We start from the raw sequence: 20854 nt of genomic DNA on the forward strand, positions 1-20854 counted from the left end.
GATACCCGCTTTCCAACTACCAAAAGAGAGGTCAGGGCTTTCCTGGGTCTACTGGGTTATTATTGACGATTTATCCCCAGATATTCGGAAATAGCAACACCACTGACAGATCTTTTGAAGAAGCGGGTGAAACCAAAAAACCTCCTAAACCCCTCATCCCAGGCCATGCATGCCTTCTAAGACCTGAAAAACGCCATCACCTCCAGTCCCATCCTAGTATCGCCCAATTTTTTGGAACCAATCTTTCTACAGATGGATGCCTTGGATCATGAGTTGGGTGACGTTCTCTCACTGGTGTCTGCCAACGGTATCGAATACCCTGTAGTATTCATCAGTCGCAAGCTGTTTCCTTGTGAACAGAGATACCCAGTGATCGAGAAAGAGTGCCTCGCCATTAAGTGGGTGGTCCATAAATTGCGTTATTACCTGGAGGGGTCCTGTTTTATCTTTTACACAGACCATGCTCCCCTATAATGGTTGAGCTACAACAAGGGGAACAATACTCGAGTTTTGAGTTGGTTTTTTGTCCTTCAACCCTTTTCTTTTGAGGTGAAGCATCGTAAGGGGGTTGATAATGGGAATGCGGACTTCCTTTCCTGTTGTCCTCTGCTCCCCGATCGGAATGAGTTTTGGGAAGGGGGTGTGTCACTTCGTACCTGGAAGTCCCATGACAGACAAGGACGATGACAATCTATTCCCCTCTTACGTGTCTCATCTTCTCTATTTTCAGTCCCCACCCGACACGAGCATGCAAGACCAACACTGGCCCTTTAATGAAAAGAATTTCTTGGATGCACGAGCAACCCATGTGACCTAGACACGAGAACCAATCAGGAGTCCAACAGAGACCGCAACCACCTTGATAGGCGGCCTGTTCATCACTGGCATGGGCAATGACTGAAGAAGTACTCCGAGAGCAACGCCCAGGAGAGCTGCGAGAACGGTTCGTCAGCCGAAGAAATCCCCGAGAACCGATGAGAAAACCGGCGGGAAACCGTCTATGGACCGAACTTCGCCACCGCATAGCCATGAAGGGAGCCGGACCCCATTCGGCACTACAAGCTGTCCCACCATGCTCAAGGAGGAGCGTGGCTATCTAAGGTACGTGCTCGTTTCAACAGTTATGCCGGGGGCTATAACACCTCTACTGTTAACAAGAAGTTGCAATGCAATAGATCTCGCATTAATTACGTTTGAGCTATTGGCATTGCGAAATATTGCAACACCAATTGCAACAAAAGTCTATAAATTGTAGGCCAAAAAAATGTGTATTTATTTTTTTAGCAATGGTGGCATGCTGCGCTTTAGATGAATATGTTAAAAAGTAAAGTGTGCCAACAGTTAATTGTGGATGCGTTAACAATTGATGTGTGCACTGATGGCTGGTGGAAGTGTGTACTGCCGGCTGGTGGTGTGTGTGCCTGGTGGAAGCGTGCACTGGTGGCTGGTGGTGTGTGTGTGCCTGGTGAAAGTGTGCACTGACGGCTGGTGGTGTGTGTTTGCCTGGTGAAAGTGTGCACTGACATCAGGGGGTGTGTGCCTGGTGGAAGCGTGCACTGACTGCTGGTGATGTTTGTGCCCTGTGAAAGCGTGCACTGATGGCTGGTGGTGTTTGTGCCAGGTGAAAGCGTGCACTGACGACTGATCGTGTCTGTGCCTGGTGAAAGTGTGCACTGACGGTATGGTTGTGTGTGTGGTTTTGCATGTGTGGTTGTATGTGTGGTTTTGCGTGTGTGGTTGTATGTGTGGTTATGTGTGTGGTTGTGTGTGTGTTTGTGTGTGTGTGGTTGTGTGTGTGGTTGTGTGTGTGGTTGTGTGTGTGTGGTTGTGTGTGTGTGGTTGTGTGTGGTTGTGGTTGTGTGTGTAGTTGTGGTTGTGTGTGTGGTTGTGGTTGTGTGTGTGTAGTTGTGTGTGTGTATGTGGTTGTGTGTGTGGTTGTGTGTGTTGTGTGGTTGTTTGCGTGTGGTTGTGTGTGAGGTTGTGGTTGTGCGTGTGATTGTGTGTGTGTGTGGTTGTGTGTGGGTGTGGTTGTGTGTGTGGTTGTGGTTGTGTGTGGGTGTAGTTGTGTGTGTGTGCTTGTGGTTGTGTGTGTGGTTGTGGTTATGGTTGTGGTTGTGTGTGTTGTATGTGATTGAGTGTGGTTGTGTGTGTGTGTTTGTGGTTGTGTGTGGTTGTGTATGTGGTTGTGGTTGTAGTTGTGTGTGCTTGTGGTTGTGTGTGTGGTCGTGGTTGTGTGTGTGTGGTTGTGTGTGTGGTTGTGTGTTTGTGTGTGTGGTTGTGTGTGTGGTTGTGTGTGGTTGTGTGTGTGGTTGTGTGGTTGTGCTTCTGGTGTGTGTGTGGTTGTGCGTGGTTGTGTGTTTGGTTGTGTGGTTGTGCTTGTGGGTGTGTGTGTAGTTGTGTGTGTGTGTGTTGTGTGGTTGTGTGTGGTTGTGGTTGTGTGTGTAGTTGTGTGTGTGTGTTTTGTGTGGTTGTGTGTGTTGTGTGAATGTGTGTGTGTGTGGTTTTGTGTATGTGGTTGTGTGTGCAGCTGTGTGTGTGTAGTTGTGTGTGTAGTTGTGTGTGTGGTTGTGTGTGTGTCATTGTGTGTGTGTGACTGTGTGTGGTTGTGTGTGTTGTATGTGGTTGTGTGTGGTTGTGTGTGTGTGTGTGTGCGCTTGTGGTTGTGTGTGGTTGTGTATGTGGTTGTGTGTGTGGTTGGGTGTGGTTGTGGTTGTAGTTATGTGTGGTTGTCGTTGTGTGTGTTGTGCTTGTGGTGGTTATGTGTGGTTGTGTGTGCTTGTGGCTGTGTGTGGTTGTGTGTGTGTGTGGTTGGGTATGGTTGTGTGTGGTTGTGTGTGTGGTTGTGTGGGTGGTTGGGTGTGGTTCTGTGTGTGGTTGTGTGTGTGGTTGGGGTTGTGTGTGTGGTTGTGGTTGTGTGTGTGGTTGTGGTTGTGTGTGAGGTTGTGGTTGTGTGTGTGGTCATGTGTGTGGTCGTGTGTGTGGTTGTGTGTGTGGTTGTGTGTGTGGTGAGGGTGTGTGTGTGTTTGGGCGTGGTTGTGTGGTTGTGTGTGGTAGTGTGTGTGTGATTGTGTGTGTGGTTTTGTGTGTGGTTGTGTATGTGTGGTTGTGTGTGTGTGGTTGTGTGTGTGTGGTTGTGGTTGTGTGTGTCAGGCAAACTCAGCCATTCATCCTTTTGAGGTCGATAACTGGGTTTTCTTAAATTGGTTAACAGTAACCCCTGTTGTTTACAGCACCTAGTAACGGTAAAAAAAACTCCAGTTTGAAGCGGTTTTAAACAAACGTTATTCTGTTCCTTGAGACGGTCTTCAAATGTTTGAAGGCTGATGAAGTATTTCTGAAGGTGCCTTGCAGGCAACGGGAGAGCTTCATCTTTTTTTCCTTGGCAGGTGAAGTTCGCAGAGGACACTCTTGGGAAATAGAATCCCTGATCTTACTGCTAGAGTAGAATGGATGCCCTGCATTCAGGGTGCTGCAAACTCTTCACTGCTAAGGAAGGCCTGCAGCAAGGCAGTCATGTAAAAGAGGTTGGAGCCGCAGCTAAAAAATAACATGTTAGTTGTATGCATGTCTCACAGCCTTCAAGGGTTTACATACGGACACTCATCAAATCAAATAGTCCTTTTTATAGCACAATCTACCCATTTTGTAACACCGTGTGCGCCTCCAGTGCAGCCTAATTCAAACAGCTGAGTTTCCAGCACCTTTAATTATTTTTTTATTTCCAATTTTATATAGCGCATTCAAGATCCAAAAGGGTTTCTGAGCGCTTTACACAGGAACATTCACTACTGCATGCAAGCAGTTTCTATGCGAACAGCTACCAATGTTATAAGGTAAATAACAATTTACATATTTAAATATGAGCTTCACACACATGAACAGGAAAACATCCTTTACCACGCGGATTTTACTCCGCAGTACCCTTTCAACGCGTCTTTTACAGCACAAGCTGTAACTACGACTTGCGCTGGAGGGCGCTACAGGACAAGGAATAATTTAATTTACTACCCAACACCTTCCCTACTGTACGTAGGCTGGTGTTGGAATAGTAAATTAAAAAATTCCTAAGTCCGCACCCCTACAACGCAAGTCGTGGTAACGACTTGCGTTGTAAGAAACGCGTTGTAACGGTACGCGTGGTAAAACCATGCGTCGTACCGTCATACATCCAGATGAACATAATGGTGGGTGTTTTCTGGACACTTGATAGCTTTGCAAGTTCATGAGATATTAGAACATTGGAATGTTGGGAGCTCCATTGAAAACAATGGAGTGCTCTGGGCTTATAATGGCTGGTATAAGCCTGGAGCTCCAACATTCCAATGCTTCTTTGTTGGCAGCTCTGGCTGTGAACAAATGCTTCAGGGAGCCTGAGGGGATTCCAATCCCCTCAAGCTCCCAAAAGGCTTTGTTTTTTTGTTAGAACATTCTGTCCTCTAGTGACAGAATGTTCTAATAGCCTTATAGCCCTTTGTAGATGGGCTATACCGCTATTAAAGTCCCTCTCCCTTGTTAAAGGCCCTCGCCTTCGGCTCGGGGCCTTTAACGCTGGAGAGGGCCTTTAATAGCTGGTATAGCCCTCTACGGCGGGCTATAAGGCTATATTAGAACATTGGAATGTTGGGAGCTCCACTGAAATCAATGGAGTGCTCTGGGCTTATAATGGCTGGTATAAGCCAGGAGCTCCAACATTCCAATCCATTCCTATCTAAAGGTACAGTTTTCTTTCCATTTGTTTTTAATTAAAAACAAATCAGTCAAACCTTTAAAATGACACTTTATACTCAGGAACCTCTGAATTTGTAATGAAATGGAGTGGACAAATAGCCAACCAAGCTTTACAAAGAGAAACACACTGTACTGTACCTTCGAGCTGGCAGACTGACCTTCCAGCGCCACGGACACTTCTTTGGTAGTTAATTAGCCAGTTCCTTAGGCGTGCCCAGAACATCAAAGCGGCCAAAAGGGGAGAAAGGAGGTGTGAGTGCAATCCGAGGTGACAATAAGGGCCACGAGACGCGCTCTGTGGAGGGGGAGGGGCGAGCAAGGCAGAGCGAGCCAGCGATGTGGAGGAAGGGTGCAGTTACAATTCAGAATGAATATCGCAACTGGCCAGTATGAGACAATTATGGCATTACAAACTAATAAAAAGTAATTAAATCAAAGTAACTGAAACCTTTGATAATGAGTGTAAGTACCTACTCAGATCATATTTCATGGCACAGAACAAGTTATGGCTTTCTTTTGTAACTAAGAACCAAACCGAATACATTTGCAAATACCCTTAAAAGAATACAGTTAAGAAGCAGGACTCCATTCCTTTTTCATGACACTGACAAATGAACCAGTCTCAAAGTTAGAAGTGCCAGTTACTGCAGAAGCGCGTTTAATAATGGTTACGTCCATTAAGGTGGGTATTCATTAACACAGAAGTATAAGGTTTCCCAATGTCCCAAGAAAATATTTTCCATGTACTTAAATAAGTGACACCAGCAGACAAATGTGATACGTGTCAACTTCTAGTCGATGCCACTCTACAGGTACCTAACTGTATTAGCTGTAATACCAATGCGCATGCATAAATTTCCAACAACTGTAAATATAAAATAATGAACTTATGCAGCACAGGTACAACATATAAAAGACGGCGCCAAACATACGTTTAGAGTAGGTGAAATTATATAGAGCAAAAGTAGTTTTATTTGTTTAAGTAAAAGATGGTGGAGCGAATGAAAGCACCATGCAAACTGTGTGGGATTCCAAATCGCCAATAAAACAAGCAGAGGAGACTGGTGGCACAGAGAAAGTGCACATAGGGCAGACGGGAATATGGTGATGCAGCAGTATGGGGGTCAGTCAGGGACCAGGAAACGGACCGGAGGGGCCTCGTAGGAAACATCATGGCAGTTAGAAGATGAGGACAGCGGAGGAACGTGATGGCAAGGGGACACAAGACAATAAGCAGGTGGTGAGTGCGGGGCAGCAGAGGGGAGGTTGAAATCAATGGCTAAAGAAAAAGGGGAGAAGGAGAAACATCACCGCAATGGAGAGGAGCATGGGCGGACGATGAGGTGGGGGGGGGGACTATGAGACCACTAAGTTGGAGGGGGGGGGGCGCATCAAACCTCGAGTCACTCAGCTAAACTTTTCGGTGCCATTTTGGGTGAACAGCTATCAGTGGAAACATGTGTCCTATAATATCTGCCCCCATTGACAGTGAACCCACACAATGGCCTTCTCATAGGAGGGCATCAGAGCAAGGCTGGTATTGGTTTTGCCGGAACCAATAACAGCCTTGCTCTGGTGCCCTCAGCTACTACTTGTAGCTTTCTGCTGCCAAGTGTACTTTCTATGTACTGTGGAATTCTCTTCATACCCTTCCCGGAAGCTGTTAATCCGCGGCCTGGCACAGAGTCCATGCGTGAAGTACACTTGGCAGCAGAAAGCTACAAGTAGTAGCTGCAAGGTCGTGGAAGAGGGTTCCTAAAAGCAGTAGCAAATGCGATCAATTATTAACTTTATAAATGAATTGAAGACGTGGCTGATACATTAGTCCTTGGGTGTTATGCGAAAGCACCCGGATAACCCTCGGTTTAAGGTGCTATATAAGTCTATAGACTGTGGGGCACAAGGAAAGATCAAAGGTGAGACATTAGGAACAAGAATTGCAGATGTTGGATAATGGCCTTGTGGAAGAAGGGAAAGGGACGATCGGCAGGTACAAACTGACAGTGAAAAGGTGGGAGGCTGAAAGGGGCATGGGGGCACAGAGGGAGGAAGAACTAAGGGCTGCAGGGACAACGAGACAGAGCAACTTCAACACGACAGACAAAACTGTGTCAGAGAGCAAAGCAGGGAGGCACTGAGGAAACAGATCTGGACGGGAGGGATGGGGGTAGAGAAACTAAGAACAAAGGTCGCTAGACAGTGGGCAAATGCATGGAGACATAGGATGGCGGGCATTTCAGGCGGCACAAAAAAGGGCAAAAAGTGGCAAGTATTCGAACGGGCCTGTTCTAGATTCCTTTACAAAATAGTGTACAGTAAATATATGCGAATGTGGCTGACGGATTAGTTGAGCCTAGAAACACAAAGTATAGGAAACTGAAAGAAAGGCAGGGGTCAGCAGAGGACGCGGTGCTGAAGGGATGAAAACCAAATGGTGCCATATCAATCTTCAGCCAGTGCAGGCGAGAAGGCAAATCATATCAAGGCAAGAATACTTTAAAGGCTGGGGAATACAATGCCATGACGTAATGGAAAACGTGAAACTGCAAAACCCAGGCTACAGGTGATGTTGGGTAGAAAGAAAGGCAGCAATGGCAGAATGTGTGTACATGCCACTACAGTTGGGGCAATATACTGGAAATAGAGAAGAGAAAAAACACTGCCTTGAATGACTAAGAAAAATCAAATACACGCAGGCGATATTGGTGGCAGGAAGGGGGTGTTAGACTTTGCACATGACAAATGAAAGGACAGGTACAAACAAGTGCACAACAAGCGGCTGCCTTTTGCTTTTTTTGAGAGTCTGCGTGCGTTTGTCGGAGAGTGAGAACACAAACCTTGTTTCTGTTTCTCTGGTGTGTACGTGTTGAACTCCTCCTTCCCCCGGAGGAGCAGCGGAATAAGGAATTATAGGGATAGGGGGGGATCTGCCATGGAAATTTCAGGAGAGAAGGTAAACGCTGGAGGCTGCCTATGGCTAGAGAATTGGAGGTGACTAGGGTGGAGGCTGCCTCTAAGAGATAGAGAGGTCGGAGAGTGGTTTAAGAGAAAAATAGTAGATCATGTCTGGAGAGGGGAGAGTGTAATAAACAAAGATGCACAGTCCAACTTTGTAAGTTAGGATCCTTTATTGTAGGGTTCTTCCAAGACAGGTAGACAGGTCAAGTTAATAAATACAGAAGTAAACCCCACCAGGAGCCAGCTGTTAGCAGCTCAGCCTGAGTTGGCCAACTGCCAGAGTCAGGTAGAGAGAGACACTGTGAGCCAGAGAGTCAATCAGGCATTCTATGATGGCACAGATGACATAGTACAGTCTATCTAGTGAAGAACAGTGGAGAGGACATTTACTACACATCCTCTTCCCTTATGGAATAAGAACAGAATAGAGAACACAATAGGCAAAATACCTCAAATGAATCATCAGCAGGAAAGTACAAAAATGAGATGTTCAGAGATAACATTAGCATGATGTATCATTAGCAGAAATATGAACAGAGAAAACTACATTTTAATACTATATGCCTCATCCCCCTCCCTTAACGGAACAACATGGTTTAGAAAAAAACAGACCAAAACAGCTAAGCTAAGTGGTCACACTCATAACCTCCCCACACATGGGTACACCACAGGGTAAACACCCTAGAACAAAAATGAGTGTAGACGGCGACGCTAGAGAGACACAATAGGGGTAAAATTCACTCAAGACAACCCTAAGAGAGCAAACCCCTTTCACTAATTTTTTTTTAATTCACCAAAGAAAACATTCTTTTGAAAGAACTAAAACTTCCCCCTGATAAAGACATGCTGACACTAAACATATCATAAATTCAAGTCTTACCAACATGAAACCCTGGCCACGAGTTGCAAGAAGTTAGACTTCTACCAGAACATAGTGCACAAACAATCTCCACCAAAAGCAGGGGACAGCGCAGAGTATGGGGAATGGACTACCCACAAACACTCAACCTCCCTTGAAAAGGGTACACCGCAGGGCAATAACCCTGGGAACAAAAATGGGGAATGGACTACCCGCAAACACCCAACCTACCCTGAAAAGGGTACACCGCAGGACAGTAACCCTGGGAACCGAAAATGGGGCATGCACTACCCGCAAACACCACTACATGGGGCATGGACTACCCACAAACACACAATCTCCCCTGAGTAGGGTACACCACAGGATAATAAACCTGGGAACAAAAATGGGACATGGACTAGCCGCAAACACCACTACATGGGGCATGGAATACCCGCAAACACCACTACATGGGGCATGGACTTCCCGCAAACACACAATCTCCCCTGAGTAGGGTACACCACAGGATAATAAACCTGGGAACAAAAATGGGACATGGACTAGCCGCAAACACCACTACATGGGGCATGGACTACCCGCAAACACCATTACATGGGGCATGGACTACCCGCAAACACACAATCTCTCCTGAGTAGGGTACACCACAGGAAAATAAACCTGGGAACAAAAATGGGGCATGGACTACCCGCAAACACACAATCTCCCCTGAGTAGGGTACACCACAGGATAATAAACCTGGGAACAAAAATGGAACATGGACTAGCCGCAAACACTACATGGGGCATGGACTACCCGCAAACACCACTACATGGGGCATGGACTACCCGCAAACACACAATCTCCCCTGAGTAGGGTACACCACAGGATAATAAACCTGGGAACAAAAATGGGGCATGGACTACCCGTAAACACACAATCTCCCCTGAGTAGGGTACACCACAGGATAATAAACCTGGGAACAAAAATGGAACATGGACTAGTCGCAAACACTACACGGGGCATGGACTACCCGCAAACACCACTACATGGGGCATGGATTACCCGCAAACACACAATCTCCCCTGAGTAGGGTACACCAGGATACACACCCTGGGAACAGGTCACCAATATCACCCACGAAACCCGATTTAGCATTGACTGACTCACAACTGCCCCAAAGAAGGGTACACTATAGGGTTAAAAGATGTCGACCTGACCCCAAATAGACACAATAGGGTAAACACAGGCAAACCTCTAAAAATATAATGCAACCAAAACAAAAGATTATGCCCAAACAAACGTGCAGTCATCACGAGCACTGAGATGCTAAACACTTCAACACTTCAAATCAATTAATAAATAAATAAAAGACATGAACTCCAGTGAGCGACCTCTCACACGGGGTCTCTGTACACAGCTCCCTGCAGACGCCTCTGGGCTCCCCGCAGTCGCCGTTGACTTTCGCCAGCAAAGTAGAATAACATCAAGTCTATGTGTAAAGTCCCTTCCACTCCGTTGCTCCGCACTTTCTCCAAACAATACATCTTGGTCCGCATCATGAAGAAAATACAGTGATTTCCAAATATACACAGGTGTGTATATCACCGAAGGAAATACAAATGCGCTAAGACTCATGCGTTGACTGTAAACACGCTGAGTTAAACACAACGAGTTGCAGCTGTTGTTATGGCAACTTAAAACAAACAAAAGATGGCCGCTACGTCGAGCATAACGACGTGAGTAGTGTGAAAGGCAGAGTGATGTGTCCGGAGGTGTAGAAGGAGCGTTCCAAAAAATACACCAGACGTCACTGGAATGTCGCTGCGTGAGCAAAGGTTCGCTGACTCCCAGGAAGTTCTATTCACGTCATCAATTGAACGGTAGCAGGAGAGAACAGATCGCTGCCGGTCAACCGTCAATTACGTGGAAAACAGTGGAGAGACAAAGTCAAAGAGGTACAGTGACTTAAATAGCCTCCGGAAAGTAATTTCACAATTGCGCGCTGAAATGTTAAAGATAAGACGCTGGAGTAGTCATGCACTTTTAAAGTTAAACAGCAAAAAGTAGGACTTATACACGATTTCTGCGTGCTGAACACACCAAAGTGAAGCAAATAATCTGACCTGCGGTGATGACTAGTTGTTATGAGAGTTCACGAAACAGGACTCTTAGAATTCAGCAGAATCCTCTAAAACCAGACAAAGTGTCTCTCCAGTAAACGTCCATTTCCACACACAGGGCAGACACCGGCAGAGTAGACAGAGGCTGCTGTAAAGTCTCTTAGAACACGAAAGTCCCAGTTTGCAGGCTGACCATACACAAGCAGACATAAAAGTAAAGACACATGCCCAAGCTGCAGGCTGTCCAGATGGAACAGGACACTGGTGGGGTTAGCTGGGCATTACCTTTAGTTTTAATTTGAAGTTTTCAAAATTCTTGATGTCTTAGGTTCCTTTCCTTGTAGTTGCTTAGTCCCTTATTCTTTCCTTGTAGTTGCTTAATTCCTTATTCTTAACTGCACGCGTAAGTTAATCCAGTTCAAATCGTCGTCAAATTGTAATAAACAAAGATGCACAGTCCAAGTGTGTAAGTTAAGATCCTTTATTGTAGGTTCCTTCCAAGACAGGTAGACAGGTCAAGATAATAAGTACAGAAGTAAACCCCACCAGGAGCCAGCTGTTAGCAGCTCAGCCTGAGTTGACCAACTGCCAGAGTCAGGTAGAGAGAGACACTGTGAGCCAGAGAGTCACCCAGGCATTCTATGATGTCACAGATGACATAGTACAGTCTATCTAGTGAAGAACAGTGGAGAGGACATTTACTACAGAGAGCTGAAGGTGAAAAGGGGTAGAGGCTGCTAGGGAAATGAAGGGGATGTGGGTGGAGGCAGTATAAAGAGAGGTTGAAGAGGGGGGGTGGATCCTGCTGAGGGAGAGATGAGGGTGAAGAGGAGTAGAGACTGCTAGAGACAGAACACAAGCTATCGGCATTGCGTGGCAAGGGAGCAGGGGAGCGGCATTCCTTTGAAGTCGGAAGGGTGGGAGGGAACGAGCATATGGGGTGTGAGCGATAACGAAGGTAAGAGGGGGAGCAGGAAGTGAGGCCGAGCTCGGGCTGGAGAAGCTTCGCGCTTAAATGCCTCATATGCACGGGGCGTAATCCGCACTCCGAAACGTCCTGGTAGGATTTGCTGGTGAGCCTCTATATGTCTCGCCAGCAATGCGCAAGCGCATTGGCAGGCCGAGACCTAAAAAAGGAGGGGACAACCAATAGCGCTGCGTACAGGAGGGTGCCGGTATAGCTCTGCAACAGGGAAGCCAGGCGGACAACCTTCGCATATAGTGTGACACTGGTGGTGGTTCGAACGGGTGTTTTGTGAACCTCCCTTCACCCCCAAATTCCCTACAGCCCTCCAAACAATAGGACATCATCCTCATAAGGTCATTCTCTTCTTTCCCTGAGGGTCATCCCTGACGGGGGAAATCAAAAAAGGACCAACCCCTGCGGACCCTGATTCGAGAAGAAGAAGGAGAAGATCCTTGTCTGTGTACATTTATAGAAATTAAAACCAAGTTCTAAATAGAAAAATGGCCACAAGGAGATTGTTTTTTTTTTTACCTATCTTGCTGTTAAGGCAGAGCTCCTGCTCCCAAAAGCCCTCTCAAGGCACACAGCTCAGCTGTAGAAGACAGTAAGCTGGTAGCACACAATGCTTTTTTGTCGGTCTGTACAGTAGCCATAGCTCGCAAGTGTGCATTCTGATTCACGTTCTCAACCTTCTATCCAATTTATTAAAATAATAATAATGATGATAAATCTTGAGAGGTGATAAGGGGCACATTTGCCGACTCACTGCCTTAAAAAAGTGTTTCAGCAGAGGACTGAACAATCTTGCTAGAAAATGCCTTGCAGGAAAGACGTTGGACCAAGAGGGCCCGCAGTACTATGATGTGAATAGGTTGAATAATTTGAAACTCAACAGAAAAGGAATTTAAACATACCCCATAGGCACTTAAAATTTGAAATGCATGAATGCAACTTATATTTTCTACAGTGCACGCTCAAGTTAACACATTGACACAAATGAAAAAATGAAAAAGCGGCACACATCCAGTCACAGTCTGTGACATTCATATAGACACATTGGGGCAGATTTATGAGGCCCTTGCGCCACATTTACGCCGCTGTTGCGTCACGCAAGGCGGCGTAAACGTGGCGCATCCCTACGAACGATTTACAACGTGACGCATCTAGGCAGATGCGTCACGTTGTAAAGCCCTGCGCTGCTTGTGGGCGTTCCGGCGCAGGGTGGGCGTTCCGGGGCAGGTGTGCCTCGCAAAAGTGGCTGAGTGAAATATATGAGATTTCACTCAGTCACTTTTAAGCCAATGCTGCGTCAAAAGCCTGCGCCTGCTTGAAGCAGGCGTAGGTCTTGGCGCAGCATTGTTAAAATGGGGCACCCCCGAGCCTTGCTGGAGCTGCGTCGCGCTTGCGACGCAACTCCAGCAATGCGCCACATTTCCGGCACAGATGCGTCACGCATCTGTGCCGTTTTTGCACCATGGTGCGCCGCATTATAAATGCGGCGCACCATGGCTGGCGGAGCTGTGGCGCACTGTGGCGCATGTTAACTGGCGCATCCCTGGGGATGCGCCAGTTAACATAAATCTGCCCCATTGTTGATAAACTCAGCACCAATATACAATGCTTACAAACTCCCCCATACTTTTGTTACTCTTCCACACATACACGCACACACTACAGGCTCACTTATCTGCGTGCACACACACAAGCACTTGTGCATGGAAACATGGTCATATTCTCTAACATGCAGGGTATTTTTTTCTCATACCTGCTGAGGAGTGCCATCTTTTCACTGTCTGAGAAGGGAGAACCCCAAATCAGGGTCCGGGTCTGATTGCATAATGAGTCATAGTGCAGGCAGTAAGGCCCGATCACCAGCCCTGCACTGGCAATGCCAAAATTAATAGCCGATCCTAGCAGTGCCAGCCCAGAAAACAGCATGGACAGGAACATCTAGAAGAAAAAAACATGGATGGTCTAGCAGAATTTGGCAGCTCATAACAAATTCACAAACAAGCAACGGCAGTGATCGGACTAGTTGCGATTTCTACACAGAGTCAGGGGTTGCATGATAATCAGTACAGCTGAGGAAGGACTGGATTGGATATAGGACACTGTCAACAGTGACAAATTAAAAAAAACAACAATCCAAAGGCGAGGTTAGCAATGGCACAAGATAATATTCAGAAAAAAGTGTGACATTTGTATTGTTTAAAGTATTTATTCAAGTGATAGTAATATATTTTTATTTGTTCTGAAGAAGGTGGTTTTGATTGAGTAAATCCACCAAACCGTGTCGGCAAGCATAATTTGTACATTTCTGCTGCCTCCAATTTTTGGAAAAAAAATATATGAATGCAAGATCTCAGATGTACAATGAAAAGTGTGGTGAGAAATATTTATGCCATTTTATTTTGGATGATTTTTCTTTGTTTGGAATGTTTTATGGATTTTCTGCGATTCAAAGTTATAAATATATCACATTTTTGTATATCCATGTGTTTTTTACATTTTTGCACAATCTGCACTTTAACTAGTTCTCATGTTCTGTTTTTTTTCTTTCCTTGCGATCTTGCCCCCTTGGTTTGACAGGTTTCTCTCTTTTTGTTTAAGGGGGCAATGGAAGCCAGGACTAGGGCGGTGAACAAAAACCAGAGGCAAAGGCCATCTACATAAATTAAAGGTACAGAAACTGACAAAATGACTGGCTTTTTATTAGATAGGGACATTGCTAAAACACTTGAATGGGGTTTTATAAAAAGTTTCAGGCTTAATTACCAAGGTCATAGAGGAAAAAAGTGGGGGGATAATTTGAAATTAGCACGAGCATCACAAAAGGTGGTTGTATTGCAGTATACGTTGAAGAAAGAGATGCATAAAGGGAGAGTTGTGTGCTCATTTGACAAGTGACCTTTACCAGATTTGATAATATTCTCCTTTACAGGGATAGATGATGGTATGCGAAGTGATGGTGGAGCACTGGTTAAAGCAGGTGAGGAGCATTAGAGCATTACCGTCTTGGAGTTTTTTTCCATTATTTGTAACTTTAGTTTTGGTGGCCAAAAATGTTATCTTTAACCGCGTGCGCGCTATCGGGTTTTCCCACTGCGCGCTGAAATTTGAAGAAACCCGCGTTACGTGACAACGCCAGCTCGTCATGCGCGCAGCGCAGGTAACGCAGATGACGAGCTGGCTTTGTCACCAGCATCGAAGGGGTTAATGTGTGTAACTAAACTGTGGTGGTTCTTTTTGATGGCCGAAAGGCTAAGAATGTTAGAATGCTGAAACGGTTGCATATGTTCATGATGAACAGTTTACATAACATTAAGTTTAGGGTCAAACATTTGCCAGGACCATATTAAATAGTTGAGGTCCCTGGGAGTGGACTTGGAAAAGACCAGAATGCCAAGGAGATTAGGGCTTAAAAAGCAGAGGGTCAAGAACTGCATGAAAACTCACTGGCCCTGAGAAGTTATATGTAAGCCTGGTGAGAATTCTTGGTTAGTGGAGCACAGTGAAGGGTTGGTTCTAGGGCACAAATGATGGATAGAAGAAATTATGTGGTTTGGATTATGAAAAGTTTAATTGAAAATAATTTAACAGTGTTAGTAAATGCTGTTAAGCTGTCAGGCAATTCATCCTATACAGAGTATTTAGAGGGTATGACCAGTCTGAAGGTGAACTGTGCAAAAGGATTTTGGCAGGATAGGCTAGGAACACAATTTTCCTCAACAATAGAAGATCCGTCACTCAGAAACTGTTGTGGGATTATTTGGGAGTTTTGAATGTATACTGTTATTCGGATTTTGAGTTTGTTATTTAGGCTTTTTATGGTTTGGTTATTGTTGTCAGCTTTCATGGTTTCTGAATTATTAGGTACTAAGAGGGGGGAAGGGCTTTAGCGCTGGGAGGTTAAATGTGTAGATGTAATATGGCTATGAGATTGAGCCAATATAAAAGTGATCAACTGTGTAAAGGAAGGCAGGTTTCCTTTAATATGATAAAGAGGGTAAATTGTGTCCACTGGCATTCAGGTGGGCTTTCCTGCAGGCCCAGATTCATTCTTAAGGGAAAGTGTTTTGCAATAAAGGTGGAGGTGACATGGTAGCTTCTTAAGTGCCTGCCTTTTTAAGAAAACCTGTGAGGCTATTTGGTATATTGGCTGAACAGTTCGGAAACACTCATTGGGAGAATGGTAGCCACTGATATGTCTTGGTAGGCGTTTTCTTGGAATTTTCCATGGATGAGATAAGGCACATTGTGAGATGGAAATGTGCTTGGTCTGATTTCTAGATGAGGATGTTTTTCATTAAGTTAGGTGCCTGCGCTACCTTTATTGACAGCTGTTCTCTGACATGGATTCCCCCAACCTACTAGTCCTCCATTTGGGAGAAACGATTTGGTGCAATGGTTGGGAGTAGCATTCAAGAAAGTCGTGAACGCATAGTTGTTGCTGATAAAGCAGTTCAGGCTGGTAATTTTGTTGTCAGAGACAAATTTGTTCTAAAGATTTTGACAGAGAACATTAATCCAAGTGCTATTGAGAAGGCTCACATGAACCGGAATAGGGAGATGCAGAGGCTTTGTAAGAGTTAAGTCAATTCAATTCAATTCAAAGTAGCTTTATTCGATTTTGCATGCAAAATCATAAAAGCACAAAATTACATTCCAATTAAAACATGGTTAAAAAACAGTAAATAAAACCATTAAAAGAATTTCATTATTACCATAGTTAAAAGTGGCAGATATGTCCTAGCTCAATTTCATTTGAGAGTAAAAACATGAATACAAGGATTCATTAAACGTTACATAGATTTTCTAAAGGCTATGATAGTCTTCAAATAGGATGTCACTGCCTTTATCTCAAACACAGTCTCAAGGCTAACTGCTGGTAAGAGAGGCTGCAGAGGCTCCACGTATGACTGAATAATTTTTAAACTTTTTAACAGATCAATTGTTAAATGTAGTAATCGCTCCTTAGTGCTTGACATCCTGGTACTACTGTTGATATAAATAACAAATTGTACTTGCATTTTATCGCCGCTCTGGCGCAACGCCCCTTCATCTGCGCTCTTAATTATTTGCATTGTGTTCACGCTGTATTTGGCTCCTGGCACCGATCCGCCACGGCTTGTGCCGTTTGCAGCGGCGGTGGCCACACGAGCACAACCTCATTTCCGCCCCCACATCCTCACTTCCGCCCTGCTGGCCAATTGGCAGGTTAGCGGTCTAGTGAGTGGAATACTCAGCGCTACTTAAATCCAGCGCTAGCGTCAGTCGGGGCTAACTGCTGGTAAGAGAGGCTGCAGAGGCTCCATGTATGACTGAATAATTTTTAAACTTTTTAACAGATCAATTGGTAAATGTAGTAATCGCTCCTTAGCACTTGACATCCTGATACTACTGTTGATATAAATAACAAATTGTACTTGCATTTTATCGCCGCTCTGGCGCAACGCCCCTTCATCTGCGCTCTTAATTATTTGCATTGTGTTCACGCTGTATTTGGCTCCTGGCACTGATCCGCCACGGCTTGTGCCGTTTGCAGCGGCGGTGGCCACACGAGCACAACCTCATTTCCGCCCCCACATCCTCACTTCCGCCCTGCTGGCCAATTGGCAGGTTAGCGGTCTAGTGAGAGGAATACTCAGCGCTACTTAAATCCAGCGCTAGCGTCAGTCGGGGCTAACTGCTGGTAAGAGAGGCTGCAGAGGCTCCATGTATGACTGAATAGTTTTTAAACTTTTTAACAGATCAATTGTTAAATGTGGTAATCGCTCCTTAGCGCTTGACATCCTGGTACTACTGTTGATATAAATAACAAATTGTACTTGCATTTTATCGCCGCTCTGGCACAACGCCCCTTCATCTGCGCTCTTAATTATTTGCATTGTGTTCACGCTGTATTTGGCTCCTGGCACCGATCCGCCACGGCTTGTGCCGTTTGCAGCGGCGGTGGCCACACGAGCACAACCTCATTTCCGCCCCCACATCCTCACTTCCGCCCTGCTGGCCAATTGGCAGGTTAGCGGTCTAGTGAGTGGAATACTCAGCGCTACTTAAATCCAGCGCTAGCGTCAGTCGGGTCTAACTGCTGGTAAGAGAGGCTGCAGAGGCTCCATGTATGACTGAATAATTTTTAAACTTTTTAACAGATCAATTGTTAAATGTAGTAATCGCTCCTTAGCGCTTGACATCCTGGTACTACTGTTGATATAAATAACAAATTGTACTTGCATTTTATCGCCGCTCTGGCGCAACGCCCCTTTATCTGCGCTCTTAATTATTTGCATTGTGTTCACGCTGTATTTGGCTCCTGGCACCGATCCGCCACGGCTTGTGCCGTTTGCAGCGGCGGTGGCCACACAAGCACAACCTCATTTCCGCCCCCACATCCTCACTTCCGCCCTGCTGGCCAATTGGCAGGTTAGCGGTCTAGTGAGTATCTCCCCTTGCATATTTAATGACACAATGGCGGAAGCGCAGCGGACGAGCGCAGCGGGAGCGCCGACTTCGCGCCGAAGTCGTGCCAAAGTTCTGCCCGTCTGCGCCCGTCCGCGCCAGCACGGGCCCAGGGACCAGTCCCCTTGCCCGCAATCACACTTCTTATTCTCGCACCACCCTACTTCGGTTGCGGGGGTCATCCTGTCCCTCGGACATTGTCCTGGACTGTCAAAATGCGCCCATTACCTGCCCATGCTGCTCCCTTGCCTTGGACTCTCTCAATTCAAGCATAGACTGCATGTCTTCCACTTTCTGGAATTTTCCCTCCCTTAAGCATACCTCCCCTTCAACCTTGCACAATCCCTGCTCTCTACTGAGCTTTAATAGTATTAACTGTCGTTCTCTCTCGAAACACAAGAGAGATATCTACGACCTTCTGGAGACAGCTAGCCCAGCCGCCATGTTTGTCACTGAAACTTGGTTAAACGATAGCACTGGCCCTGACATCGCCATGGCTCTCCCCAATGATTACACCTATGTGGGGCGGAACCGAGTTCTTAAAGAGGGCGGGGGAATTGCCATTATTTTCAAGAGAGAATTCTCTTGCAAATGGGAAGACCTCGATTTTCCAAACTGTGAAGCTGGCTTGTTTAAACTTACTCTCTCTCCTCATTTTACTTTAACCGGTACCCTGATCTATCGCCCGCCGGGCTCTGCTAGCAGTTGGGCTGCCTCCCTTCCTGAACTTATTGCCCCGTTTTTAGCACAATCAACTAATTTTATTGTCGTTGGTGACTTAAACATTCATTTTAACTCTGTTTTGTGTACCATTTCTAAACGCCTCTTACAGGATCTTGCAGCGTTAGATCTACACCTTCATAATTCCGACCCTACCCATAAGGCCGGTAATCTTCTAGACCCCATCATTTCTAACCTTACTAGCATTTCCTATCAATCTTCAACTCCGGTCATTTGGTCGGACCATTTTATTGTTAGCTTTTCAATTAAAATGACTGTGGCTAATTCCTCTAATCCTGGTCTCCCTCACAAAGCCAGTAGGAACTGGAAACGTCTAGACATAGACAAATTAAACTCGCTTCTTGCCAATTCAAAACCTACGCTTTCCAGTATGACTATTAAAGAGCTACCTGCTGTCAGATCGTGGTTGACAACAGCTTTGGATTCCTGTCTTCCAACTCAAAGAAATAAATCACAAATTCATCACCCACCGGCACCTTGGTTTAATGACTCCCTTCGCCAAGAAAAATCCAACTGTAAAAAACTGGAACGCATATGGCGTTCCAATTACAACCCTGATCACAAAGCAAAATATAAGACTGCCCTTAAAGCTTATCACTCGGCTTGTGATATCGCCAGAGCCAATTTTGCTAATAGCACTATACTCACGGCTCATAATAGACCCAAGGCCCTGTTTAAAATAGTCAAAGAGCTGTCAGGTGCGTCCTCTGTACCCAAGGACCCCTGTCTGGACACTGCCCAGTGCAATGCTTTAGCCAAATTCTTTCTTGAGAAAATTGATAGGATCTATGATATTTTTAATTCAACTCCCGTTGCTTCCACTCACTCTGATCAAGTCCTACTCAACTCCCTCCCTGCTACCATCACCTGCTCTACGCCCACTACTGCCCCACTCCACGTTTGGGATCCTATTTCCCCCGCGCTTCTAAAAAAGTATCTCCAAGACATCAAATCTGGCTCCCCCCTTGACCCAATGCCCCCTCAAGTTCTGAGTTCTTTGGACCCAGCCCTACTCCACATTATCTTGGAGGTCTTGAACACTTCACTTACTGAAGCGACTGTTCCAAAGGAATGGAAGCACGCAATGGTGGTCCCATTATTAAAAAAGGCTAACGCAGATCCCAACAACCCATCTAATTTTCGCCCTATTTCTTTGCTCTCTTGTTTCTCCAAGATTCTGGAGAAACACGTCAATTCCCTGCTCAATTCCTATGTTGAAACTTCTAATCTTCTTCATGGTTCTCAATCCGGGTTCAGGGCTGGTTTCTCTACTGAAACCACTCTCCTTGGTGTGTCGGAGACCATCAGATGACAGGTGGACAATGGGGAGACCGTGGCACTCATCTTGCTTGATTTGAGTGCCGCATTTGACACCGTCTCCCATTCCATCCTGTTGTCCACCTTGAAATCTGTAGGTGTCGGTGGCTCCGCCCTGGCCTGGATTGCTAACTTCCTCTCTGATCGCACGTTTCAAGTTTTTTCTTCTACATCTGTTTCGTCCATACTCCCCTCCACTCACGGTGTTCCCCAAGGGTCTATCCTCAGCCCCCTTTTCTTTAACCTGTATGTGAGATCTCTTGCTTTTTTGGCGGAACAGGCCGGTCTCACAATATATTCCTATGCTGATGACACTCAAGTCATCTACTCACTTTCTACTAATAAAAATCTTCCCTCCTCCTCTCTTCAATCTGGACTGAAACAAATATCTGATTGGGTGCTTAAGCACAAATTAAAATTAAACGGGGACAAAACAGAACTGCTCCTGTTTGGCTCAGACACCTCGCTCTGGGGCCCACAACATTGGCCACCGGAGATGAGCCCTCTACCTATTCCAACCGTGACAGCTCGTAATCTTGGGGTTCTCCTCGACAACCAACTATCCTTCAAGCAACACGTTGTGAAAGTCTCCGCCACCTGTACTACCATCATCAGGTGGCTGAGGAAAATCACGTGGATGCTGCCTGCTGACACCCTGAGGACTGTAGTCCAGGCTCTTGTCATCTCACGCCTGGACTATGGGAACATCCTACTCCTGGGTGCCTG

The 20854-nt window shown here is 45.8% G+C and overlaps 1 protein-coding gene across 1 annotated transcript in view; it reads right to left on the reverse strand.

Annotated features, from left to right (window-relative positions):
* The window catches only part of TM4SF19 (transmembrane 4 L six family member 19), a 958828-nt gene that overhangs the window by 173487 nt on the left and 764487 nt on the right, over window positions 1–20854 (reverse strand). Inside the window, exon 5 of the mRNA XM_086944875.1 lies at window positions 13377–13561. Within this exon, the coding sequence (XP_086801001.1) occupies window positions 13377–13561 (185 nt within the window). The remainder of the gene's footprint in view (window positions 1–13376; window positions 13562–20854) is intronic.

The sequence above is a fragment of the Lissotriton vulgaris genome, chromosome 11 (assembly GCF_964263255.1).
Source record: "Lissotriton vulgaris chromosome 11, aLisVul1.2, whole genome shotgun sequence".
Taxonomy (NCBI): Eukaryota; Metazoa; Chordata; class Amphibia; order Caudata; family Salamandridae; genus Lissotriton; species Lissotriton vulgaris.